This window comes from Halichoeres trimaculatus, unplaced genomic scaffold (assembly GCF_033239565.1).
Source record: "Halichoeres trimaculatus isolate MK-OKI-2021-1 unplaced genomic scaffold, fHalTri1.1 fHalTri1_scaffold_17, whole genome shotgun sequence".
Classification (NCBI taxonomy): Eukaryota; Metazoa; Chordata; class Actinopteri; order Labriformes; family Labridae; genus Halichoeres; species Halichoeres trimaculatus.
In genome coordinates this window covers 27,891,046-27,917,957 of record NW_027437195.1, presented here as the reverse complement: position 1 = coordinate 27,917,957, position 26,912 = coordinate 27,891,046, and the positions used below count along the sequence as shown (strand labels likewise).

Below are 26,912 nucleotides of genomic sequence, written 5' to 3'. Positions count from 1 at the left end.
GATTGAACTTTTGTTAAAATCATCATTCGTAATGGTTACAGTGGACCATTTCGAGCTACATAGATTTTAATTACGTTTAAATGAAGATTTTAACATTTATTTGTGCACACTGCGTCTTTTTATCTTCTCAAAAAACCGTGCTCCCCTGTCGGACACCCCTGTGTGGGGAATGATTTCAACCGTTGCTATGCTTTTCAGTGTAGACGTTTTCCTAAGTGATGGAGAAGATGTTTTGTGAAAATTGCCATCGTCTTTCGCTGTAAAACGTGAATTTCGTGAACCTTTCGCTACAAGAACTATGGCTGGTATTAGAAGAGTCAACGGAAAATTATCGGGAGTCAACCCAGCTGTCTGGTAATGGCTAATTGTGTTTGTGGAGAACGGTTGAGTGAAGCTGTCAGGCTAGCTTCGGCTAACGTTAGCGTGAGGCTCCAGCCGTTAATTATCAACGGTCGGTTTGACACCGCATACCTATAGTTAACGTTGGATCGACCTGTAGTAGCGTTTAATAGCTGTTAAGAGTGATAATATTTATCAACCAAGCTACCTTGTAATTATTAATATGAGAAATTCCCTTCTCTCAAGTCTAATTACTGTCTTTTTGTTATTATTATCAAGCAAATTCCAATTTAAACTGACCACAGTAATTAAAATCAGTTTCGTGTATCTGATATAGTATAACAGTGCACAAAACTTGACTTTTCTTTTCTTATCATTTTTTAAAATCAATTTTTCAGTCTTGCATTGAATAAAAAAAAAACATTTATATTTATGAATTCACTCCACACATTTATTTGTCAATTGGAAGAAATGGGTTTTCTCGTGATATGACATATTTTTGGAAGACTGAGCCTTTTAGATAAGTAATGAAATCAGTGAAACACTGAACTAAATAGATGTTGTGTGTTTTAGGTACATGCCAGATAGGTCAGATTCGATTTTTTAAATTTATTTTGTTTTATTTTATTTTATTGTTACAAGTTTTTTTTTTCAAGTTTTATACAATAAGAGAAGGTACTCCTTTATTCATCCCACAAAAAGGAAACATTACAATAAGAATGTATTAGATAGAATAATTCAGTAAGTGAAACCTGAAAAAAAAAAACATATTAGGCGCAATAAAAAGGTTAACAGTCTTCTGTAAAGGGTGATTACAGGTATTTAAAGTTTCCATTAAAAAGTCTGACCACAGCTGGAAGAAAAGACTTGTGGTATCTCTTGATGGGTCGCTGCAGGTGAAGAAGTCATATTCAATTCAAGTCCATATAAAACTGCTGTTTGCAACATGTCTCCCCTGAATCCAAAGTACATCCAGGAAGCAGTTTTCCCATCACTACTAAACTATGTCATGTTAATGTGAGCTGATAGCTTTACACTCATCCAGCTGCAAAAAGCCCCCAAACAACAGGTAAAATGCTCATGTTTAGAGTAAGAGAAGAAGTGACTCATTGTGATAACTTCAAACTTTAGCATTGGTATTAATGTGAATCATCATACCATGAAAATTATTAAACTACAGTAAAATGTGCAGCCTTAGTAAATCACATACACACAGCTTTATCAGTGTAATCTGTATATATGTTTCAGTGCCTGTCGCCTGCGCCAGATTCAGTCTCTGCTCTGTGAGGGGGGAACCACCACCCCTGATGGCATCCTTTGCTCCCTCGGTATGTTAAGTGACAAACTTATTTATATTCAACATGTGTCTGTGCTATCTAACTGTACTACATCTGTTTCCATATCTACCAGGACTTGACAGCAGATATAATGATGGGTGCACTGAGCTGGCAAAATACCTGTTCTATGAACTATATGGACGGAAACCACTACATCCAGAGCATGCTCTTGAGGAGTTTCCAGAGGAAATGTTGGATGGTAAGTTCTTCAAATGTTTCCACTCTTTTTGTAAGTTTGTAGAGTGTTTTAACATGTCACCTGTGTGCTTTACAGACGTAATCCTGCTGATCAAGGCAGAGTGTGTTCATCTGTACTGCAACCCAATAAACTACAACTACTTGTTGCCGTTCGTGTCCCACTGGAGGAACCTGCATCTCTACTGCATGACAGAGGCAGAGGTAAAGAAGCTCTCCTCCTCTCTGCTGATGTTAATCACAGTTCCTGGAACTATTACAGGATTAAAACATAAAGAGTGTTATTAACTCAGCACTTACATCTTTCTGTAGACAAGTCAACCAATGCTTCAGGAACTTTCCTGTAGGGCACTTGTTGAAAAAAGTATTTTGTTATCCCTAAGGTTGTGCCTCTTTGTTTTGTAATTCTCTTTCTTTATTTATTTATCCACAGTTTGAAGATGAGGAAGCAGCAGAGGAATTCAAAATCTCCAGTTTTGTCACAATGGTGCAGGACTGCTACCATATTGGAGTACCTTTCAGCTCCCAGGGTACACATCACTGCATCATAAACCTCACATTTGGATCTACTCACGCTTGGAGGAGTCATTGAAAACTGCATCACATTACATTATGCCTTCTTTTGCCAGCCTACAATGTACTCTTGCTGTGTAACTATACCAACAGCAGATGCAATAAATCAAGCTTTACTGTTTCCTTTAGGACACGTTCAGACTTTTGATACCTTTATGGTGGAAAAGTGGCCCCTGCTTCAGGCGTTTGCCCTCGATGGCATCGGTGGAGGAAGCATTTTTACCTTGAAATACAAGGTACTGTCAGAAAAGCAAATGTATAATCTGTTACAATCTGGTTGTTGGTTCATTTATCACTTTGTTGTGTCTTTTTAGCTAATGGATATGAGTGAGAAGCTGTGGCAAGTTTACAATAGACTAGACCCAGTGTCCCTGGATAACGTCCTCACAGAGGTAATAATGCTCGTTTCTTTTGCCTTTTTTTCTGGATTTTGTCCAGAAACATCAATTGTGCAACATTTCCCGAACACATCCTCAAACCTTTGTGTTGTTTCTTTAATGTTAGGATGTGCCAATCTTTGAGAAGCAGTGGAGCAGCTTCTTCTCCAGCATGGACCTCGAGAGCCATCTTTCCATCTTGGAGCTATCTGAAGCTCAGGCGGGAGAAGTACGTGAAAACCACATATCCTTACCAAAAGATCAACATCAGGCCTTTGACTTGCATACTTAAATTTACTGAGTAATTTTAACCATCATGTAAAATCATACAGCACACATATTCAGCTTCACTCTGCATTTTATTGTTGGGTTTAAAACCAACTGTGCATGATGCGATAGATGGTGGAAAGTAATATGCACTCTTATCAATCCACAGGCGTTCCGTATCTATTACTCCCATGGTCTGATCTCAAGCAACATCACAGATAAAAGGTAGTATTCTTCATGACAGTCCCTCTATGCAGTTTTTTTGGTTTGTTTACTCTCTAGTAGCTTATAGAAAGAAAAAAATGTGTCATTAATAATAGAATGTGTTTTTGTTTCAGTAAAAGTCAACAACCGTTTGTGTTGTTTGGAAATCATTCCTCGCTGGAAGATTTGGAGAGTTATTCTTTCAACTTCCCCTCAGAGAGTCATCAGGTCCGCAACACAGGGCCTCAAGGCTCCACAGCCAAACACATGGTGAGAGGACGAGTTATAAAGTATTACTGAGGCTATCCCCGGCATCGAATTTATGTTTCTAATCGTGTTTGTGGTCTGTTCATGCATGTTGAGTAAGCATGTTGCTCAAGTCAGAGGAACCTACAGGCCTGCAGTGCCCTTTGGTGAGATTTTCTAGCAAGAAAAGTGGTCATTTAAGAGCAGTGTAACCAGTCTGAACTTTCTCAGTGCAAGGAAAAGGGAGTGCTTATTGACATAAAACTGTGTGGACGTATACACTCACAGGCCACTTTATTAGGTACACCTTGCTAGTACCGGGTTGGACCCTCTTTTGCCCTCAGATGTACCTTAATCCTTGGTGGCATAGATTCAACAAGGTACTGGAAACATTCCTCAGAGAGTTTGATCCATATTGACATGACAGCATCACACAGTTGCTGCAGATTGTTTGACTGAACATCCATGATGAGAATCTCCCGTTCCACCACATCCCAAAGGTGCTCTATTGGATTGAGATCTGGGGACTGTGGAGGACATTTGAGTACAGGGAACTCATTGTCATGTTGAAGAAAGCAGTCTGAGATGATTCCAGCTTTATGACATGGAGCGTTATCCTGCTGGAAGTAGCCATCAGAAGATGGGTACACTGTGCTCATAAAGGGGCCCACTGTGGTACTAAAGGGCCCAAAAAGTGCCAAGAAAATATCCTCCACACCATTACACCAGCAGCAGCAGCCTGAACCATTGATACAAGGCAGGATGGATCCATGCTTTCATGGTGTTGAGGCCAAATTCTGACCCTAAGATTCATCAGACCAGGCAACGATTTTCCAATCTTCTATTGTCCAGTTTTGGTGTTGCTGTGTGAATTGTAGCCTCAGTTTCCTGTTCTTAGCTGACAGGAGGGTCACCCGGTGTGGTCTTCTGCTGCTGTAGCCCATCTGCCTCAAGGTTGGACGTGTTGTGCGTTCAGAGATGCTCTTCTGCAGACCTCGGTTGTAACCAGTGGTTATTTGAGTTACTGTTGTCTTTCTATCAGCTCCAACCAGTCTGTCCATTCTCCTCTGACCTCTGGCATCAACAAGGCATTTTGGCCCACAGAACTGCTGCTCACTGGATATTTTCTCTTTTTGGGACCATTCTCTGTAAACCCTAGAGATGGTTGTGGGTTAAAATCCCAGTAGATCAGCAGTGTCTGAATGTCTACATCCCTAAATGCATTAAGTTGCTGCCATGTGATTAGCTGATTAGAAAGTTGCGTTAATGAGCAGTTGGACAGGTGTGCCTAATAAAGTGGCTGGTGAGTGTGTGTTTGTGTTATTGTTGGAGAGGGAACATGCCATTATTCTGTCTCTTAGCACCAACCTCTGTTTGCTCATTAGATTCTCCAGTGTGTGGCTCCTAAAGGACCTCTGGCCTGCTCTCGAACCTACTTCTTTGGGTCAACCCACACTCCATACCTTGGTAGGACTCATTTGGCCTGTTGTTAAATCTAGTGTGAAAAGCTTTTCTTTGTCATGAAAGAATTTCGTTAAACTTGGTGCATTTCTCTTACAGAAAATCAGAACACAGAGCAAAAGAAAACAGAAGTCTTGTAAGTAACTCAGCTGCTGAATTTTTATTCTGTTGTTTATGGGATATCATAATCTAATCTCTCATAATCTCTCAACACTTTTTCTTTCCAGACTTCTGTCACAGATTTATTCAGCTACTATAGAAGGGGTCCTAGCAGGGATCAAGTGCTTCTCTTCTACATCTAGTGCTACTAAGGTGAGCAACAAAGAGCGAACACTAAACATGTGTTTTATCATGCACTGTATCATGTGTTTATTAAAGACTCTGTGTTGCAGGCTAAGGATGTGGCTGAAAACACTTTCCTGAGAGGTTTGGACTCAGTGAATTTGAGTCAGTACCGTAGCTGTCTCAGGTAGAGTTTAGTTTTTCACTTTTATCCTCTGTAGGAATCTTTCAGAAACAAAAAGCATTTTGGTTTTATCCTCGAATGTAAATTAAATGCCTTTTTTTTAACATAGATCCAAATGTGAATTTAATATTCAAGCTGTGAATAAGCAAGGGAGGTGAGTGTATATTTTTTTACCTCTCTATACTGCTTCTAAATACACTTTGAATTGATCTCTTCTTTAAAAAATTGCTGTATGCTTTATTTTTCTGACCTGAGGAGTTTTTTTTTTAATTTTCAGGATCATTCCACTGAGTGATGAAGAGAGTCGTTATGTGATCAAAACAGTAAGTCAGAGGAAAAATATCATTTTGCCTCATCTTAGCATGAAAATATAATAACTTTTTCATCTTTCCTAATTCTACTTTTTTTTTCTTTTTTGAAAAAAAGGCCTCCATGATTGTTCATGACATCCCAGACCTGCAGTGGGACAGGGGGACACTTGGCTCTGTGGTCTTCTCTGAATCCTTCCTGGAGTCCAGCATCAACATTCAGCAGAAAGGTGAGGTGGTGATCCAGCTATGTCTGATAAAATTTGATCTCTGGTGACTTAAATAAAAATAGTGATAAAATAAAATCAAGCAGGATAAATCCTTTGGTCATCATAAGAAGAAAAGGCAAACATCTTTCTACAGTGGAACCCTGGACTATGAATAGAGCATTTCCGGCCCTGAGGATCACATCTGTGATTCATTTTTGTGGTTGTCATTCTTTGGCTTTAATGTTTCTGCCTTATTTTAAACATGTCTGCCTCTGCCCTGCAGATGGCACTGTGTCCTCAGACAGCTGCTACGCCATCCTGACCACAACAGTGCCTCGCTATGCCTGCTGGCTGGTATGTTTGGTGCTGGAAATCAATGTCACATTAATATGATATACTGGATGTTTGGATTGGAGTGTCCCCGAAATCAATTCTAGGAATCATTTGCTAAGAAGACACAAAGTCAATTCACATTTTTCACCTCTATATCGTTGTTAAAAGTAGCTGTGTTAATTTCTAGATGGAATCTGATGTCAAGCAATCCGAGCAAGCCCAGCATCTCATCAAGGTAAGATGAGAAACTTCATGTTTCCACAGCAGGAAATGAATAAATCTTCATTTATGTGTTAGGATGTGAGGTGACCTCTTCATTTACTGACTTGTGTCTCAAACAGGAAGAGGAAGGCACTTGTTTGGGAGCCGCTCTGACTGCAGCAGATGCTGCGTATGTGTACTCCAGCAGCCAGCTCTCCACACCTGAAGAAGGTGAAACTTTATCTACATTAACATTTTCAAATTGAAGCTGATTGTCACATACAGTTAAAAACGTCGTATTGTAAAAGGTCACCTTTGCTTGTAGACAGGGGTAGGCAACGTTTCCCACTTTACAATGCACTCATGTCCAAAGTGCAAACACTTATTTATTTCATTACATCACCAACAGTCGATAGGAAAGTCTCCTTGAATGGTTTACCATGCTTAGCTATGCAGAGAGAAATGGTATAACTTCCTCCCGTTTCCTGATTTTTTTAACATCACAGAAAATTTTGAACGTGTTGCTCTGTTTTGGGTACTTTGCTAATTCTGATTTTGTGTTTGGTCTCGAAAAGACAGCAATCTCTGACAAAAAAATCCAACCTCTTTTGTCCAACTATGTTGGAAAGAACAACTGGAGCTTGGTTTGTTTGCCTTGAAAAACCCGCTAAACAGATACGATTGTGAGCTAGCAGACTGACCTCCCAAGAGATTTGCAGTGACGCGCTAGCAAGACACATTCGCGCACTTGTAACGTAATGATTTAAAATTATTTAACATTATTTGCTTATTTTTTATTTAGGAAAATTTATAGTTTGCTCAGTTTCTTATAAAGTTTTTAACAGAATACAACACAATATTTGTAGTATTTATTTATTTTATTCATATATTTATATTGTCCCCTTCTCCTTGTCTAAGATATCTATCTATCTTGATATGTTTTTTTTTTTTTTTAATTGACAGATTAAGCATAAAATGCCAATTGTTGTAAATGTAACTGGTGTGAAAGTTACTTTGTATTTATAAACTTTGTTTGTGGCTTTATATTTCATATTTTGAAGAAAAACGTTTTTTGTTTTTTTCAATATCCGTCCTAGGGAAAATCATTTTCTTCTCGGGGGGAATCCTGTTTGAACATTCTCAGTTTGGAAGCATCACCCTGCCCAGGAGTCACATCAGCAACATCAAGTTCTATGACCCGGTAAAGTTTACAGCCCTACCATGTGAAATGATAAAAAAGAGTCCATGCTGGATCATATTATTACTATTATTATCATTTTAAAGCTTTTGCATCCTTTCAAACGAAGCCATGATGAGTATTAAGCTGTGAATCCACTGTGTATTGTTTCTGGTCTAAACTTGTTTTTTCTCTCTGTGGGATCGATCCATCAGGACTCCAGTGATGTGGCATCTTTCTTTGTAGAGTACGAGACCAGCCTGCTCCCCCATCTTCCCTTTCCCCTCCAAAGCTCTGACCAGTGTCTGGTCTTTGCTCTCCAGCCCAAATCCAAGAGCCACAGGGCCTTCTATTTAAAGGTGAGTCTTTAATGAGTTTATCTATGTTTTTGTTGCTAACAGCGAGTGGTTTTTAAACAATGAACCCCATGAAACAGCACAAAAGGAAACAAAGAAACAAAATACTCTGAGTCTTTTATTGCGACTGCTTTCAGTTGTCTGTCATTTGAACATACCTCTCTTCTGCTTTCCTGGTGTTAGGTTTTATCAGTTTGGCAAAACTCCAAATCTGGGCTCACACTTGAAATGGTGGACAAGCAGCACCTGACATGGACCCAGGAAAACATGTAAGAAGACAGAGTCTTGTTTTTTCACATCAGTTGCCTCTGTGCTGGCTCCTTTTCAATCAAAGGTACAGTGTGTGGAAGATAGCAGCATTTAAAATTGGAGTATATCACAATAAAAACTCTTTCCAAATTATTTCCAAACAAAACAGTGACATATTTTTTTGTGTTTGGTGATTGGCTTCACAAAATGCATGGATTGGAAATGTAGTGATGTATGTTTTTGATAAATACTTGACATGTGAATCGTCATACTTATGCATCACAGCAGCTACTTGTCTTTGAAGGTCACCACCACTTCACTGACAGGAGGGTGTGCATATGAGCATCTCGATCTCAAATCTGAGCCCTGGATACTGCTCAATATTCTTCACACTGCACCTTTAAATGAGCCAGTGTTCTGAGTGTTATGTAACCTTGTAGTTTTTAGTTAACTGTGTTGAGTGTGACATAACAAATCTTAATGACTTTTTTATTTCAGGCACATGAGGCTACAGAGGCTGCATGACAGTAAGGAGCCACCGGTGGCTAAACGCAGATTCAGCCTGAAGACCTCATACTCCCAACTCCCAGAGCAGGACATGTTAGTACACTCCTAAATCACTCAGTAGATTGCTTAACAGTTGGACAGAACAAGCAATAGAACTTGATAGTATTGCTTAATCGTGAGGATGTCTTCCCGGAATAGCACTGAAGCCTGTGTTTCTCGATGCAGCGTATTAAACATTGGTGACCGTCCAGACTGCAGACGCTCTCCTCTGCTGAGAGAATGTGCATAATTTACTTTCATTACACGGCCAAAACAAACCCAGAAAATCTTTTGTATTTCTTTCCTTTATTACGCAAACCACATGATAGGATACACATTGTTTTTCTGACAGCCTGGTCTTCCAAAAATCTGCCCTAAATCTGTCACCGAAAGTGATTAGACACCCAACTGTTTGAAGCATTCACTCTTAAAATAAACCAACTATCTACTTACTATCCTGTATTTAAGTGCACAGCTTTGACAGGGATTAAAACTAGTTTGTGCTCATGTGACTTTATTTTTTTAAAACTAATGCTAATGCAAGCGATAGGAGTTTCATGACTGAAGAATGTGCTGTTACAGCGCCATCTTTTGTCTGTTGCTCATCAAATATGTTGTCCTGAACAAGTGGTGACTGTTTATTGCAAAATGTTTTTGCTCCATTGATGTTTTCTTGTCTACATCAGGGTTCTTCAGCACTTTGCTTTGAGCAGCATTGGTCAGGAGCCCATCCTTTACGACCACCTGGGGGTGCTGTTTTCCTCTGCAGAGCTGAGGACTTCCGCCAAAAGCCAGGGAGACAAGGTCAGCACTAGGGCTGCAGCTATCGAATATTTTAGTATTCAAGTATTGAACTGAAAATTCCATCCATTAATCAAGTAATCAGATAAAACACATTTGTGTAGTTAAAGGGCAGTTATTTTTCAAATGAAAATTTGTTTCCAGCAAGTGTAAAAACATGTGACGAGCGGCTGATGCAGATCAATACATGCTTTCATATCAGTCTTCAAACTCCTGAAAAGAAACTAGATTTGTTGCTTGTCGCTATTTTGAAAAAGAGGTGGCTTGAGGGGTCTGAAAACTCTCTAAATATAGCATCAGCTTTATTTGAAATATCACTCTTTGATATTTTTTAAAATTAAACGATTCCTTGAGGCGGAGACAAGTATCTTGAAATATTCGAAAAATTGTTTCAGCTCTAGTCAGCACTTTGACTAAGCTAATGCAAAATAATAGGACAATATCAGTATTGGCTTCAAAATAAAAATAAGGACATAGGCGATCACACTGACATCCACCGATATAATAAACCGACAACAGGCTGTTATGTTTGCTTACAATGTCAATTGTGAAATTGGCCAAATTTGCCCTGATTTGTTTAAAAGCAGTTTGTCATAAATAAATATACAGGTTTTTTTTGTTTTGCACAAAATATTGTTATTACATAAAAAATGTGATAAGATTATACCGTACAGGTGTGCAGAAATAAATATCCACTCTATTATTGTTTTTAATTTTTATTATTATTACTATTATTCATGATTTAATATTAGTAGTTGTAGTAGTTGAAATAATATTATTACATGATTTGATCATTAGTCATCATTATTGTTATTGGTATTATTTCTAATATTGCTATAGTTATTAACAATAATGTCACTATCAATATTACGATTAGCAATAGCATTACAAAAATTCTGTCAGTCCTGATATCTTTCTTTTTTTTGGTGTTTATCTTTTACTTGTCTTTTTTGTTTCTTTCTCTTACGTGAACTTTGCCATTGTGTTCACATTATTGCCACAACTATCCCTACCATCACGATTTCACAACCCTTTAGTCTATTTATAATAATAATAATAATAATAATAAACTTTATTTATATTGCACTTTTCAAAACAAAGTTACAAAGTGCCTCACATCATAAAAGCAACCAGTAAAAAGAAATAGAAAAGAAGAAGTGAAAGAGAGGTAAAAGAGAAATTTGTGGAAAAATATTAAAATATATAAAAGACTAAGAACTATCACCAATAAAAGAAAGGATAACATCTGTAAAAATAAAAGCATTAAGGATTGAAACAATTAAAACAACAAAGGATAAAAAATCTAAAAGGTTTAAAATACTGCCCATGATACTATCACTTAAAAATAAAATAAAAATAAAGTAAAAGCAGCATTTTGACGATTAAAATACGCTCAGCTAAAATCTCAGATAAAAGTACATCTATAAAAATGTGTCTTTAAAAGAGATTTAAAATTTATGTCACTGTCTTGTCTTGTTGCACAATTAAGAAAAAGAACAATAAAGGTATCAATGGTTGGGAAAATAAAGAAGAAGAAAAAAAAAGAAGGAAAGAAATATCCATAATCAGCTAAATGAGTTGTAAAATATTGGCATATCATGTATTGGGAGAAAAATCCAATGTCATGCATCCCTAGCTTTGACTGCTGTTGAATTTCCTTATTCAAAATGTGCAGACTGGAAAAAATGACATTTCTATTTCTGACGTGGGATTCTTGATATGTTTAAAGGTTGTCATTACAATCATCACTGGATTACCAGGGAGCCATAAAAAAAGACTCTGCGACTTCCTTATCCAGCTGAACAAAGACCATGGAAGGTGAGAGCAAGGATTCTCTCTTTAGTGTGTCGGTAGTTATTTTATCGTAACAGTGACGGAAACGTCAACACAGGCAAATATATGATAAATCTTTTATCACTTCATCCATAGGTGGGTGGTGTATGAACCCAGTCCTGACAGCTCTGACAGCTTCTCAGCCTTACACCTGCAGCAGTTTTTGTCTGGCTTCCTGGAGAGTCAGCGAGGCCCGGGAGGCAAACCCCGTCTGCTGGTGCTCTCACCTGGGTAGGAGTGACTGTTCATGGGCTCATATGGAACTGAGAAGTCAAGATCTAGCTCCAAGATTTTTCCTTCATTCATATATTTGCTTTTTTTCCAAAAGATACACAGATGTCTTGGATGTGATCCAGGCCGTGCTGTTCCACCCTGACCCGGTAGTCCAGGCTTGCTTCACGATTGGTGCCGTCACTGCATGTGTGAACCCCTTGGCCTCCTGCATGGAGCACAGGTAACATCTTTTCCAGTAAATGGAGTTAAAAAAAAGCTAAAACAAAACTGAGCCTCTGAAGGAATCAGGATAACACTGTCACAACAATGTTAGCAGTCTGTTTCGCTTATGTAGCTCCTTATGTAGCAGTGAAAGGCTCATTCTAAGTAAACAAAATATCTAATTTCTACAAAGCCTGTTCTGCTGAGAGCTTCAAATTCTACACACTAGCTAGGGCTGGGTACCAAACTTCGGTTCTTGGCGCTGACCAAAACATGCCTCTTCTTTCGGTGCCAAGTTTTGAAATCCAAAAGGTTAATCACGTGATCAAGATCTGATAATGCCACCAGTGATTGGCTGCAATGTTACGTGTGGCTGCGGCATTTATTTAGCAACTCCACAGACCTTTCTGGCATAATTTTTGTGGAAACAAAGCGACGACTGACAAATCCAGCAACTTTTCTCAAGTTTGGAGACTGACGCATGTATTGATCTCCAGCACGTGCTGCTTCTCAACGAGCTGCACTGAGCGCAGTGCTGAGCCCCTCCAACTTTCCCAAACCCTCAGACAGACCAGTCCTCCTCACTAACGCAGCAGCTCCTCTCAGAGCACGTTCACACCGGCCATCCATACTGTGCCCAAACATGCTTCAACCCTAAAGTCCAGTTCATTTGGCCAGCGTGACCCCAAGTGTGCCATTCTCAGGCACAATTCATTTTTCTGCTTTGGCACACTTTGGATGAGTGAGTTTGAACGTGGTACACTTCATGCACGAGCCCAAGCAGGCAGACAGTGAGTGTGATCCATGACGTATGCTGCAGCTTGAGAAAACGTCTGCTTGCAAATGAATCATGCTGACACAGAGGTTTAAAAAAAAATCAGAAAAAAAAGAAAGTTCATTTATGGTTACAAAGACATTTAAGTTGCACTCACAGTACACACTGACCTGCCACTTGGTTGCAACCGGTGTTTTGCACGGGCAATATTTGGTGTTTATTCTTAAAGGAGAACTGCTCAGAGAGGAAAAATACTACGGCTGAAAAATAGAGATCTTTGCACATTTAGTCCGTTATTTTAGGATGTGTTTTTTTGGATCTGTAATCCCAAGAAAGAAAAAGGTCACACACAGACACCTTGCACATTGAATCTGATGCGTTTATTTTTGTATTAATTGGGAAAATCAGCAGTACGAGAATCACCAAGCAGTGATCAAGAAATGGATCTTGAGCATAGCATAGCAAAGCAACACAGACACACACATGTACACAAGTCTTCATTCATCATTTTAACAACATCATAAAAACAAAAATGTGAAAATGTGATGTTGCAAGTAGCCTATAGTGCCTCTGAATTGTCTACCCAAGAAACGAGCTGGGCAGATGCGAAGAGATGCAAAAATATCAAACCTGTTCTGAAAAAAATAATGATGGACGAAAGTTTCTGCGTTTGTGTACAAATGTGATTGACATAACAAAGGATCAAATTTCTTTTGTGATGTGGGTCAATCATGGATGAAAAAAAAAACAGACTCTATGTGCACAGACCTCAAGACTCAAAATTTGTATTCTAATGTGTAATATTATTTATTTTGTTAAAATTGAAGTTAAAAAATTGGTACCAAAAAAATTAGCCTTCCAATAACTGGTATCAAAATGAAGGTATCAAAATTTCTGAACACTACTCGAACACTGACCTCCAAATGACAAAAGATGAAACTGCCAGAAGCACTGACAGAAGAGTTAATGAAGCTGAAGCTGTGTATGCTTTCTATTTTCAAGGACCATCTGAGGTTCCTGAGTGATGATGGACAGGGCTGGATGTTAATAAATGGTTTCTAGGAAGAGGTTACATGACACGTTCAGCAATTCAAACCAAGGCAGGCTCCCTTCTACAGATAGGATCAGTCCTACATTTAATCTCACTCTCCTTTTGTTACAGGCTTTAGATGAAGCTTACGGAGCTTCTCACTGTCTTAGATCCACTGAGCTGCTCCACACAATATGACATACCACTCCCGTTAATAGGCTGTTTTCCACCGCACAGTCAAGCTGGGCTGGGCTGGTGGTGGTCACAAAGACGGACTCGGTCTAAAGCTGCGATCTGTCACATCACGTTTGAGAAACTTCAGAGTCCTGGTGACTCGATTGAAAGTGATAGCAGGATTCTGCATGTTGATTTTATAATTTTAAAGCACGCATGCTGAAAACAACTCTGTAAGAAATGTAGCACCAGGCGCAGAGATGAGATGAGGTGATTGTCTAGCCAGCTGAGCTTTGATAATAAGTCTAAATGTGTTTTGGATCCTCTGTTATAGACATGCTGTGATCATTCTCCACTTAAACTCTGACAAGCTCCACTTGGCTCTGCAATGGAAAAATGCCTTATACGAGGTTTAGTTAGAAATGTGGTAAGCACTGACTTTTCCATTTCAGGCAGCTTCAGCAGGCCCCCCTATCACTGTCTGTTTCTGTGGATTGGGTGGAGGTCTGTGGACCCCCACTATGGCGCTAATTGGGGATGGTTAGCCCAGCTTAGGCCTGACCTGCCTGTCAACCCCCTCAGCATAGCCCCCTAAATCCCTGGGGTCCACATGTGCGACCAACACACCCTCCTCGGTGAAGCTCATCAGTCAGTCATGAGCCGTTCTTTGTGATGAATTTAGACAGTTCATTACATCAGGACAGGAAAGATAAATGCCTTTCAAATCGCTGATCCCCCCCGGCCTGCAGGCTCCCTCAGAGCTGCAGAGGAGGGTCTGTGGTGGCTGCAGGAGGAATTGGCTCAGAATAGTGATTCAGATGGTGGCGTATAACAGTGATGGATCGGGAAAGTGAGGATACAGTCTAATGTGATTAACGGAGATTACAGGAAGGGTTTGCATCGGTCAGTTTTCAGTCAAAGCCGTGATGTCATCTGATGAAAAGTGCCCCATAATTGATAAACAGCACGGTGGCCAAGACCTAACAAGGAATTATCAAAGTGATTACTGCAAAACTCTGCATGCACCTATTAATCAAACGCAGGCCTTAAAAGTGATTAAAAAGTGGGTTAGTATGAAGACGAAAATGAACATGGTGAATGAAGACAGCTCTTCACTCTGCATCTTGTAGTCAGACTTATTTACTGCATGATGGTTTTCTTCACCCTGCACTCAGCCTCACTGCTGAAAATGAGCTGTTTTCTTATTTCTCTCCCCAGGTTTGCTTTCCCTAAACTGCTGGAGCAGTGCAGCCAAGGTAAGTCTCCATCACTCCAAAACTCACAAGTTGGAGAGTATAGGGCCAATCCCAGTTAGCCCTTGGTTTTGTACAAGCACGTGTAGTGAAGTGGTGTCCCAATTCTCTCTTCTTTTTTCTTTTGTTTGTGTACTTTTGCACTTAAAATATATAAATATTGAAGGGGCAGATACCATAAGACTTTTTCTTTTTTTCTGCTCCTTTTCATTCATTTTGAGACTTAATTTGTTTTGTATTGTGCTTCTATTTTTTATGTTATCAAAAATGAAATAAAGACAAACTAAAAAGGCACAAAATAAGATCAAGGAGAAGTGCTACAAAAGTCCTTAAAGTGATACTCTGGGATGGAACAAGTTGGGTCCTATCACAAGGTTTAGGGCAGAAATTACCCCTACAGCAGTGTTTTTGTGCAGCAGAAGCCCAAGGCGCTCGCACCAAACACCCCCTCCCTGCTCCTCTGCTGGTTTCCTCTGCACTCAGACGGGGCCATTTTTTACTTGACCAAAAACACAAATAAACGGACTCCCACCAAAAAAAAATCTGATATCAGTCTGCATTCACGCTTTATTTAGAGAATTTTCAGTGCGCTACTTTCACACAAAAACACAGCTAAATAAGGCTCTGGTTCTCATCGTGTTGTAAAACGGCGCAACCTCCGCTGCAGAGCCACAGCTGGCTATGAGGCTCTTGCCGCTTAGCGTATCAGTCCGTGCGCCTTGTAGCCAGATATAAACTAACGCAGGTCGTCTGCCAGGACGAAGAGACACGATGAGAACTAGAGCCTTAATTAGCGGTGTTTTTGTGTGAAAGTAACGCGCTGAAAATTTTCTAAATAAAGCGTGAATGCAGACCGATATCAGATTTTTTGGTGGGAGTCCGTTTATTTGTGTTTTTGGTCAAGTAAAATATGGCCCCGTCTGAGTGCAGAGGAAACCGGTTGACAAGCAGGGAGGGGGTGTTTGGTGCGAACGCTCTGGACTTCTGCTGCACAAAATCCCTGCTGTAGAGGTAATTTCTGCCCTAAACCTTGTGATAGGACCCAACTTGTTCCATCCCGGAGTATCACTTTAAAACGAAGACAAACCAAGACCTGACTTGAAATCAAGGGGTATGACGAATTTCCCATGGTATGGAAAATTTTTAATCAGATTTCCAATCCTTTGCTACCTCACGTGAATGCTAGCCATGTTTTGAATTGTTGGTTTTATTTTGAAATCGCTTTCTATAATGATCTAGCTAACACTAACAGCTACAGCTAATAACAGCTGCATATCATGAGTGTCTGGACAGATAAGCTGCGTTCAGGAGCTGCATCAGCTGCATTCTGGTGCTGTCTGCTCACTGTGAGTTTGGCACCCTAATCTGACATCAGTTTAGCATCACTTTGTAAAAATGTGTTTGGTTTGGTTTGGACGTGAATAAACAGTTGTTCTGCCTGCGATAGTCAGCAAGCATCCAGGAGTGATGACGTTGTGGGGATTGAGTGGCATCTGGTTTCTAAGAGATGTTTTTTCTACCCCTTGGCCCAATGTTTTAAGGGCCAAGGGGAAGGGGTAAGAGGGAGAATTTGGATTTGCCCATAGTTTGCTTTTCATCTCGTATGCAGGAGCAATGTGCTGAAGGTTTGAGACAACAGAAGGAAGTTTGGCTCCAAACAGCTGATATGTGATAAGATAGGGACAGACAAGTGAGATCTATCAAAGAGCTTTTATTTTATTATTTTTTTAACAATCATAAAAATAATATCAGAGTCAGTAAATAAAACCTTTTGTAGAATACTCTATCTGTGCTGGCTCCACATCACTGTTTACCCTCAAACCCACATTCCCTCTCCGTGCTTCATTTTGTGTCAGGCATTGTGAGTACAGTGGTGTTCACCGGGCTGACAGCGGAGCAGAAGCACCCTCTCATGCAGCATGTTCAGCAGCTGGTACGCTCTGCCAACCCCACTGCAGCCTTCATACTGGCAGAGAGAGGAGCTGTCACCCGGTAGGCGCTCGCAGAATTGTGATCAATGCTGAAAACCGTTGTTTATACTATAATACTTCTTTGCAATGAAAAGAAAAATAAGGATACGTGATGCTTTGATCAGTTGTTGTGTTTTTAAGATCATATTTCTACAACTGTTCTGTGTTCCTTATGAGTTTTTCTTTTTTTAGGAATGAAGACGTGAATCTGATTCTTTCTGAAAGCAGCTTCAGTGAGCCACAGATGCTGAGGGCACGTTATGTCCTCTACCCAGGATGGTAAGAACCTCCCTCCGCTCCACTGTTTGTGGCCCTTGTACGTCTCCCTGTGTCCACACTCGACCCTTTGGCCTCTGAGCGACAGATTGGCGTTGATTCCCTTCTTGCTGATCCCCAGCCCTGCCTCGCTTCCATCCCTGCCGTTTAATTGCCACTCGGCTGCAGCGGCGGGGGTATCGCTGCTGATTGCTGTAAAGCCCCGCAGGGCATCTTGTGTTCTATCACCAGCTGCCTCCTGGCAGCACAGTAACAAGCTGTTGGCCATGCAGTTGCCATGTACACAGAGGGGGTCTCCTTCCCCTTGGACCTGGTCCAGCCAGCCTTCATGCCACAGTGGTCAGCCTAATATGAACCTCTGTTAAATCCTCCTGTCAGATCATGCTCTCAATATCTGTCCCAAGGCTGGCTCTTTTCATTTACTCAGCTATAAGTAGAAGTTTCTGTGCACTCGTTCTTCTGACACATAATTAACTCTCTGACTGAGATTGAATCATTATTTTTTATCTGCTAATGAGAGTGTTTAGATGTCCAGATTTATCATCCACTTCCACGGCCCTCACAGCAAAGCCCGTCCGCTGGCCTCTGTCCTGTGGGCAGCTGGTAGAGTAAACAACTTCCCGGCCAAAGACAAATGTAACACAAACATTTGGCTCGTTCTTAACTTAACTTTCTCACCATTTGTGTAATGTACATGTGCTCTGTATTTTAGGTGCAAAGGGCGCTTCTTCTCCGGTTCTGGGTCTCTGGTCCTTACCCAGCAGCGCGTGGCTTTCAAACGGCCCCTGGAGAGGCCCCTATTTGTCACCCGCTGTAAAGGTGAGATGGAAAGAAATTCTCCCCCCTTATTTTGACTCTTACACGTGACAGAAGCTCCAGATACGAGCTGGCAGGGTGAGTGGTTGATTACATAAGCCTCCAGTCCCTCCAAATATGGAGACAACTGAGGTCTCCAAGTGTTTGTTTGCCTTTTCACAAAGCACAAACTCATGACATGCCACTTTCGAGGGAAATTTTTAAATAAAATTTTCAAAAAATTAAATTTGTTTCTGCCATTAGTTTTTCAAAAAATTTGAAATGTTTGCAAATGCATTGAAGATCTTTTTTATTGTTTTTTAAAATTTCCTGAATTTAAAAATTGTTAGAAATTTTTGCAAATTCTAAGTTTATTATTTTTGCATATTTTTTTAATATTACAAAAATTTTGAGCAGTGTTGGCAGATTTCATAAATTCACAATTGTTGAGAATTTTTGCAAATTATTTAAATGTTCACATTTTTAAAAAGAAATTGCAAATATTTGGAATTTCAAACAATATCGGCAGAGCTCTTACATTTCAAAAATTAAAAAACAGCAATTTTTTTTTTAGCTAATTTTTTAAATAAAAGAAAATTAAAAACTTTGGCAAATTTTCTCAATTAGAAAAGTTCTTAAATTTTTTGAAAAGTTTAGAAGTTTCAAAATATTTTTGAAAGTTTTCCAATTCTTGAAATTTGTATTCTTTTAAGGTTTTTGCATTCAAAAATCCCATTCATAACTGCCATTGTTTTTTTCTGTTGTTGTGTTAATTTTTTTTTTCAAAAAGATTGAAATGTTTGCAAATGCATTATTTTTTTTGTTTGTTTTTTTTAGAATAGAATTTTTTTTTCAGAATTTAAAAAATGTTAGAAATTTTTGCTAATTCAAAATTTGTAAATATTTTTGCATATTTTTGATATTCCAAAAATTTCAAGCAGTTTTGGCAAATTTCTTAAACTCACGATTCTTGAAAATTTTTGCAAATTATTTTAATGTTCAAACAAAAAAAAGCAAATTTTTGAAATTTCAAACAACATTGGCTGATTTCTTACATTTCAAGAATAAAAAAATGGCAGTTTTTTATTTTTAATTTTTGCAAATTTTTGAGTTTTGAAGTTTCAAAATATTTTCGAAAGTTTTCCAATTCTTGAAATGTGTATTCTTTGGAAATTTTTGCATTAAAAAAATCAGATTTATAACTGCGATTATTTGTGGGGTTTTTTGTGTAGCGTTGAAGTCAACTCTGCGGCCGAGCCCCTTCGAAGGAAACGTGTACAATGTCTGGGGGAAAGTCAAGTTTTCTGGTAGGAAATTCAGATCCTCATTACATCGTTTAATTGATAAATTCTCACGTTTGCTAACGTTTTGATGTTTCAGGTGAGATTCTTTGGACCTCCTGTCTCGTTAAGCATAATTAAAAACCTGTGTCGTGTTTCTTTGGTGTATCATAATGGACCTGCAGTTGCATCTCCCAGTTTTGGTAATTATTTGAGGAAATGTTTCCCTCAAGGCAGGAAAGAAGCTTCTGACGGTAGGAACGCTGCTCGGTTGTTGGTCTGGTGTCTGGTGTTTAGATTTCAGCTCATAGTCCACCGGTTTGGTTTCCTCCACATGGATTTCTCACTCTTTTTTCATTTGAAGACCTGTGTGGTATTTTTGCATGAAGAGAGAGTGCAGGTGACTGTGAGGAGCTGTGCAGAGTGTGCAAAGAGCTCTGGAGACACAGAGTGTGTAATCTCTGGTAGTGTGAGGTCTCAGCCTCTGTCTTTGGGGCAGTGTGTGATTTACGTATCTTTACATTGAGTTCCTTTCTGTCTGACTCGTCTTATCTCATTTATTCTACTGCACGTGAGTTGTGTGTACCCGTTTGGGATCAGAGAGCTGGTATGGATGCTGAAACATTAACACCCCACCAACACCATGCTGTTACCATACGAAGCTGCTGGAGCAGGTGTGACTCGAGGTGTGAACTGTATGTGAGACATGGATGTGAGCGCCTTCATCTCTGGACTCTCCAGACTCCGACCAGCTGATGGAGGTGAGCTACAACACCGTGAGCGGGAATCTGAGCATTCTCCCTGACCAGAAACTGGACCCTCTGACCCTGGGCCCCGAGGAGACCAACACGTCCTCTTTTCTGATCTTTGATGGTGTTTGTCTCACCGAGGAAGGACTGAAGGACTGGCTCCGGCTGTGTGCCAAACAGGTAAATGAGTACGGCCTCGCTTTGGCAGCTGAAACACATGCAGACTTTTTGATCTGGAATGATTTGCACCAGCAGTCAATCCTGATTTTAGCAACAAATAAAAATGTAACCAAAAGTCTTTTCTTACTGTTTGCAGAAGCAGACACAGAAGCCTAAGAAGACAAAAAACACTCTTTCACCACAGGAACTCAAGAACATACATGTGAGTTTGGTGTTGGACATCAAAGCTGCTCTGCAGGATCTGTCGATTGGGAGCAATGTTTTTATGAGCTAGCACCTGCTTAGTTTGCACCCATATTCAGTTACAGGCACGCATGCATTGCACATATGCACCCTCCTGCTGACGGTTTTAAACATAGTGGCTGTTAGGGATTAAGCAGACCGCCAGAAAAAGATGTAAGACTAACTCCTCTATATGATTTAAAACCAGGGTGTCATAAAACAGGATCCAGGAAGAGAATCCAGCTCATTTTGTGATGATTAAAGAATGTAAACATTACTGTTTGTTAGTGAAACAACTCCGCAGGCCAACTTCACAGATCATTGTCACTAAGTGCTGCTGAAAAAGCAAAAAGAGGCTGAACACAGCATCTCCCAGTCTTTCTCTCTTGTGTGTTTCTTTGTTTTTTTCTTCCTAACATTAATTTTTCAAGAGGGTTTCATCTGGATCAGGAACTGTTATTAACCCAAACCTGCATGATCAGAATAACACTTATTTTTAAATGGCTGCCATTCACAAACCATTCCTCCAATCCAAAAACTGAAACAAAAACAAACAAAAAAAAAAACAGGGTTATCATGAGATTGTCAAGTTTCCAAGGGTACCTGAATGTATCAGAAGTGATGTTAGCAACGTGTCCAAACAGTCCACAGAAGACAGGAGAATTTCATCAACATGCCTTTGATTTTCAAGTCTTCCTTGAAAATTTGCAGAAAAGAAACCGTTAGCTAGCTTAAATCTGTGAAAAACAAACAAAAAAAATGACGCTTCTTCCAGCTTTCAGTAAGCCCCGACTGATTACAAGAATTTTTTGTCAACTAACTTTTTTCTAGAAGAAAAATCAATAATAGCTAAATAAAAAGTCGGACATAATGATGAAGACTGTGACGGAATGAAACTGACACTTTAGTCAACAAATGAAGACGAGTTGAAAGTGTTTTGGAAGGACGCAGACCCAGGATGGCTCTGGGTTCAAATGTATAACTGAAGATGATAGCACTGTCCCGGGCCAACTAGGGATAAGGCTTAAGCTCTTATGGTATTAAGTCAACTAAAACTAGACTAAGACTAAAACTGTTATGATATTTAGTTTACTCAAACTAGACTAAGAGACTTAAAGACTTGAGTAAACTAAGACTGAAACTCATATAGTATTTAGTTGACTAAAACTAGACTAAGACTTAAAGATTTCAAATGACTCAAATATGACTTAATTGTGTTACTCAAAAGACTAAGACTAAATCAAAATTAGTCATCAAAATTAGCACTGACATACACCCTGTTATCACGCTTCATATTCTTGAACTTTTCTTCCCATAGCGTCGTCTTGCAGGCGTAAACTTTCTGCTCAGTCCCTCAGCACTGTGTCTCATTGCTGCTCTGCAGATTGGTGTGATGCCTCTGACATGTGGACTGTAAACTGTGTAAACAGTGACAGTAATGACTGTTAATACTCTATAAAGAATTAATAGCTTGTATTTCTGATTCTGTTTCATCGCTCAGATCCCATTTTTGTTACATCTAGTTAGTTTTAAATTTGTAGATTCTTTGAATTTAGTGCCACCACTACTATTTTTTTACTGTTCCTTAAACCTTCGGGTTCTTTAAAATGTGTTGGATAAACTACTTCTCCATTGTCTCAATATTTAAAAGGAAATAATAAAAGACAAATGTTTTTTTTTTCTTAAGATTGTTAACTTAAATTTTTTTGCTGCATGAAGACACAATTGAATTACATCCACCTGTAGCTATAGATGTCTTGAACTAGAAGAGAAGCAGTACTTCATTTAGCAGAGACAAACAACAGGGACAGAAGCAAGAGAGACTCAGAGGGTTAAAGTGAGTCAATACACCTGAGTGATCTTAATATTTTGTTTGTCTGTGCAGCTGAACAGGCACCTGGAGCCACTTCCAGCCGGCTACTACTACAATGGGTACTACTACGTGGACATCTTTGGAGCCAGAAGACACCTCCATCCCAGTATCCTCTGTAAAGCTTTCTGTAAATTCAATATCAGGCTCTAAAGTCTGGGACTCCTGACATTTTCCAGGCAGAAAAAGAGGAAAACTCCCAATCCATCTTTTTATGAGAATGCCAAAAGTTAACAGCATGAGTTAGCAACTCAAGCTGTGAGTCCAGTCAGTAAGAGGCAACCTTTAGAAAACAGTGTAAGCTCTGCTTTTCCCTTACATCGCTCTCACTGCAGACATGGAGGAGTTCATTAAAGAGTACCTCACTGAGGCCAACAAAGAGATCGATCTGTTCAACCTCCAGCTGGAGCTGCAGGGACAGCCCGACCTGTTTGATCCCTGATAGGATCTCTGTACGTCCAGCACCCCATTCAGTTCATCTAAAGGGGATCAGAGGGAGGGCGGGGCAGGTTGTGTACTGAGCTTTCTCTACAACACTTCCTTTGTTTCCATAAAGCACTTTTATTTATTCTTATCATACTACGTCACTTTTTCTTCTTTCTTTGCATCAAGAGGTTGAGAGCCGGTGAGCTTTTCAACAATGACATCCTCCATTATGAGCTGGTTATGTCATGTCATGGCTGCCTGCCTTGCTTCCCACTGCAACACTAGTAACCGTGCACTTAGCACTTTGGCGAGCAGGGTATCATTTATCAAATGAAAGTGGCAAAGAGACGGGGTCACTGATGTTAATTCAAATTAAATACGTTTGCGAGGAGATGAAAGTCGTTCACAACTGCCGACAAATGTGAAACGCAACACAACACACGTCCCCGTCTTTAAATAATACGATTACACCACCAAACCTGCAAGCTATGACACTTTCACAATCGAAGGGAATTTCCATACGCGCTCTCCTACAGCTTGTGCGTTTCTGTTTATCACAGTTGGCAAATTAATGCCTCTATTTCTGGACATGCATGGATAGCCGTGTGATACTGGTGGGCTCCCCGGTGGGGTTTCTCAAGAATCGCTCCTCCTCTGTTGTCATCCAATCCACGGCCCACCTGTTATCTTGTCTGTGTGCCACGCTGCAGCAGAGGGAGCGCTTGGCCATAGAGCTGTAAACATTGGACAGCCTGTTGGCTGCAGACAAGTGATGAATGATATTATTAATCGCATAGCTAAATGCCATCCCAGGGCTTTATTTCAAGACTCCTAAAGTAAATCTAATGAAAGTGCAATAAAGCAGGCTTCAGTCTTTGCAGCAGTGTTGTGGTTAAAGACAGCTGGGGCTGTCAGGGAAAACCTTGAGGTCCACGTCCTCAGAAACTTCCCTAAAAGCAGTCTTTAGCAGGCAGACAAAAACTGACACCAGCCTCTCAGACACTTATTTTCCCTTAATATTAATTCCTTCTTCCATTTATTATAAATGTGAACATTCCATCGTCGTGTTTTTTACTCGTTGGGTAGGGAAGGGGGAAAGAAAAAGTCTTTAAAAAAAAAGAAATTAGACCTAAAGGTTTGGTGAACCTGAGTAGAGCTTTTAGTGACAGATGTAAGGTTTTGTATCCGTGGTGCTGCAGAGCCGTAAAGACCAGTAGATGTGTCACTGTTTGCACTGCGATCCCGTGTCACGCTGATGTTCTATGCATGTCTTCCTCCAGTCGGGGTTTCTACGCAGGTTTTTAAATTCTGTTCCTGAAGGAATTACAAGCTGTTTGAAAAATCAGAGGAAAAAAATGACGCTTTTTATAGGAGACTAAATCAAAAGTCACAATATTTTTGTCGAATTACACTCTCGATTTAAAGAGTGATGAGTTATGTGAATTTAAAAGCTGAGAATGTGAAGAAGCCCTGCTGTGATTTCTGGAGCACTGGGGTGTTTCTGTGTTATGGGGTCAGCAGTGTAACAGGCAGAGGAAACAGCGTTACTAATGTGAAGTGATACTGACAAATGCCTTCACTTCAATGGTTTAGGATGAAACGCAAAAATATTGATGCGATCACACAGAAACAGCATTTCCTTTCAGAGTGGATGGTATCTGAAACACTGCCGCCACTGTTGCCATGGAAACAGTAGGACAGGTTTTCGCTGGAGCTTCGCTCTTCTGCGAGCTTGCACATACCAGGGGCGGCGCAATAGGTGGGGCTGACAGTCCCAGGCCCACCCACTTTCTGACAGGCCCATTTCAAACTTTTATTTAAAAAATATTTTTTCTTTGTTAGCTTTTTAAAAAATCAGTTTCAAAGAGAAATATTATAAGATAGTGCCACTTTATGCTAGTTTTGTTATTTTTTATGCCCTGTCTTTATAAAAGGAGCCAAGTTTGGCAGCTTTTATGACTCATTCAGCCTCTTGTTATACTGATAGGACTAGAAAATGATTTGGGGGAAGACTGAAGATTTTTGTGCTTTATTTAACTGTGGTTAATGTTGCTGCTCTACAGCCTATATGACCTAAAAAGTTGAGGCGGCAAAATATTAATATTAAAATATCAAATATTATAAGATCAAAGCAACCAGATCTGCTCATTTAAAACATACATAGTTACATTACTGTACTTGTTTCTTTACAGGAAAAGTTATTTTTTAGCTTTTGTAATTTAAGGTCCACCCAAAATTGAAATCCTGTCTCTGTCCCTGGAGCATCCAACAGTCCAACAGTACCGTTGTTATGATTGTCAGCCCAACTCTACTTCAGTGGAGATCTACCAAAAGCAGCTTCTGGACAAGACAGTTATAGCGCCAACTACAGGCCTGGCATGCTAACTACAGCTTTTTCAGTCAATCTGCGTTTCCATGTAAACACAGATTTTTTTGTCAGCGGTTTTTGTGTTATGGGGTGAAACATTGCGGCGTAAACAGGGCCTAAATTTCCAGCATGTCATATAAAACACGAAGATTTTTTTATTATTATTTAAAGGGGCTGTAAAGAGTTTTTAACTGATATTGCCAAAGTCTACCTTGATATATGCCTGTTTGTAATCCACACTTTAAAATGAGATTATCAGCAGAAATATAGGTTATTCCTAAATGACACTTTTCAGCTTCCTGAATCTATTATGGCACGTTGAAGTTTCTGTGACAAAACCACACCAGCTGAAGTTTAGTACAGAGAAGAGAGATCTGTGTTTTCTCTGCTGGAAATAATTTCTGTGATTAATTTTGTAGTGATGGTGGACACTGGAGCTTAACTGTCTGACAGAAAAAGGATAGAAGAGCAGAAGAAAGATAAACAGGAGAGTGATAGAGCACGAGCTACAAGCTAAAAGGGCTAAACTGTTTGTGCTAATGTTCATTCCAGCCCACAGTCAGCGGTTATTCTGCAGTGGCCTGTTCAAACTTGAGAGTCTATCAATAAAATGTAGAATGATATTACGTTAGCTCTGATTGGGCTGCCGATAGCACTACATATAGCCAGCTACTACAATGTTGGCTTGATGTCACGTTTCAAACCGTATCCCTATGTAACTGTACTGATAATACTTTACCTCGGCGCGCTGTGTCTGGTAAAAAGTTGACTTGAACAAAGAAAATTTGTTCCAAAACAAACACACCTGGTTAAAAGTCTTTACCATCTATGACCTAATTCCCTCACAGGACACAGAAACCCTCAGACTGTAGCTCAACTCTTATCCAAACTGTTATTTTTAGATGGGCTGTGACCTCAGACTGTTAAGGGTTACCAATAACAATTCAAGCCACGCCATGTTTAGCATGTCTGTCTGTCAGCAGCCTGTAAAATTCAAGGAATCAGCCTGTTTCTCTGTCAGACAGTCAGCCAGTCGTAACAATGTCAGCAGAGATTTTCTCTGCAGATTGAAACGATCCTGAACCCGAAACCTGACCTGACACTGCTGGCCCCGTCTGTCCCCCTCAGCCGGCTCCACGTTGATCTATACAAGCCATACCATCTTATGCTAGATGTGCCACTGTCTCTTAGAAGAGTACTCCCACACATAGGATAGCACAAACTTTAGCTATGATGTACGCCTCTAACCTATATAACCCTGGCATGTTCCTTCAAACCAGCAAAGAGAGGCTCACACAGAGCGGAGATGAAAGAAGTGCAATTGTAACTTGTGTGTTCATATATTCTATTTGCTGTACCCTCCAGAAGCTCTTTAAGGACACGGCCTGTCAGAAAGGCTGCTAAATTCTCAGTTTGATTTCTGAGGTGGACTGGATTCTGGCCCCATCACGAGGGGTCTTCACCGGAGGCGAAGGGTTTGGTTGCATTACCTCAGCGAGATTACAGAGCTCTTCTTTTTAAGCAGAGAGGGGATGATGTGCAACACAAGTCCTTCGCTGACAAAATGATGACTCTCCTTTTAGCCGGATCCCCCGTTTAGCATTTCAGAAATGCACTCCCAAAGCCGTCTG

General features: G+C 39.9%; 1 protein-coding gene across 1 annotated transcript; it reads left to right on the top strand.

Annotated features, from left to right (window-relative positions):
• The first annotated feature begins 168 nt into the window (after window positions 1-168).
• dnaaf9 (dynein axonemal assembly factor 9) lies at window positions 169-25,205 on the top strand. Its single transcript, XM_074691634.1, has 37 exons — window positions 169-354; window positions 1,588-1,667; window positions 1,750-1,875; window positions 1,951-2,075; window positions 2,305-2,401; window positions 2,574-2,680; window positions 2,759-2,836; window positions 2,949-3,050; window positions 3,258-3,313; window positions 3,427-3,562; window positions 4,924-5,005; window positions 5,099-5,135; window positions 5,227-5,311; window positions 5,392-5,468; window positions 5,575-5,619; window positions 5,743-5,788; window positions 5,892-6,003; window positions 6,266-6,336; window positions 6,503-6,550; window positions 6,657-6,747; window positions 7,614-7,717; window positions 7,909-8,052; window positions 8,233-8,318; window positions 8,797-8,898; window positions 9,531-9,648; window positions 11,375-11,463; window positions 11,575-11,709; window positions 11,807-11,932; window positions 15,111-15,148; window positions 17,002-17,137; window positions 17,308-17,394; window positions 18,104-18,210; window positions 19,419-19,493; window positions 20,208-20,395; window positions 20,532-20,597; window positions 22,503-22,596; window positions 22,823-25,205. Exons 1-37 carry the CDS (start codon window positions 299-301, stop codon window positions 22,927-22,929), a joined length of 3,459 nt encoding a protein of 1,152 aa, XP_074547735.1. The 5' UTR covers window positions 169-298; the 3' UTR covers window positions 22,930-25,205.
• The last annotated feature ends 1,707 nt before the right edge of the window (window positions 25,206-26,912 follow it).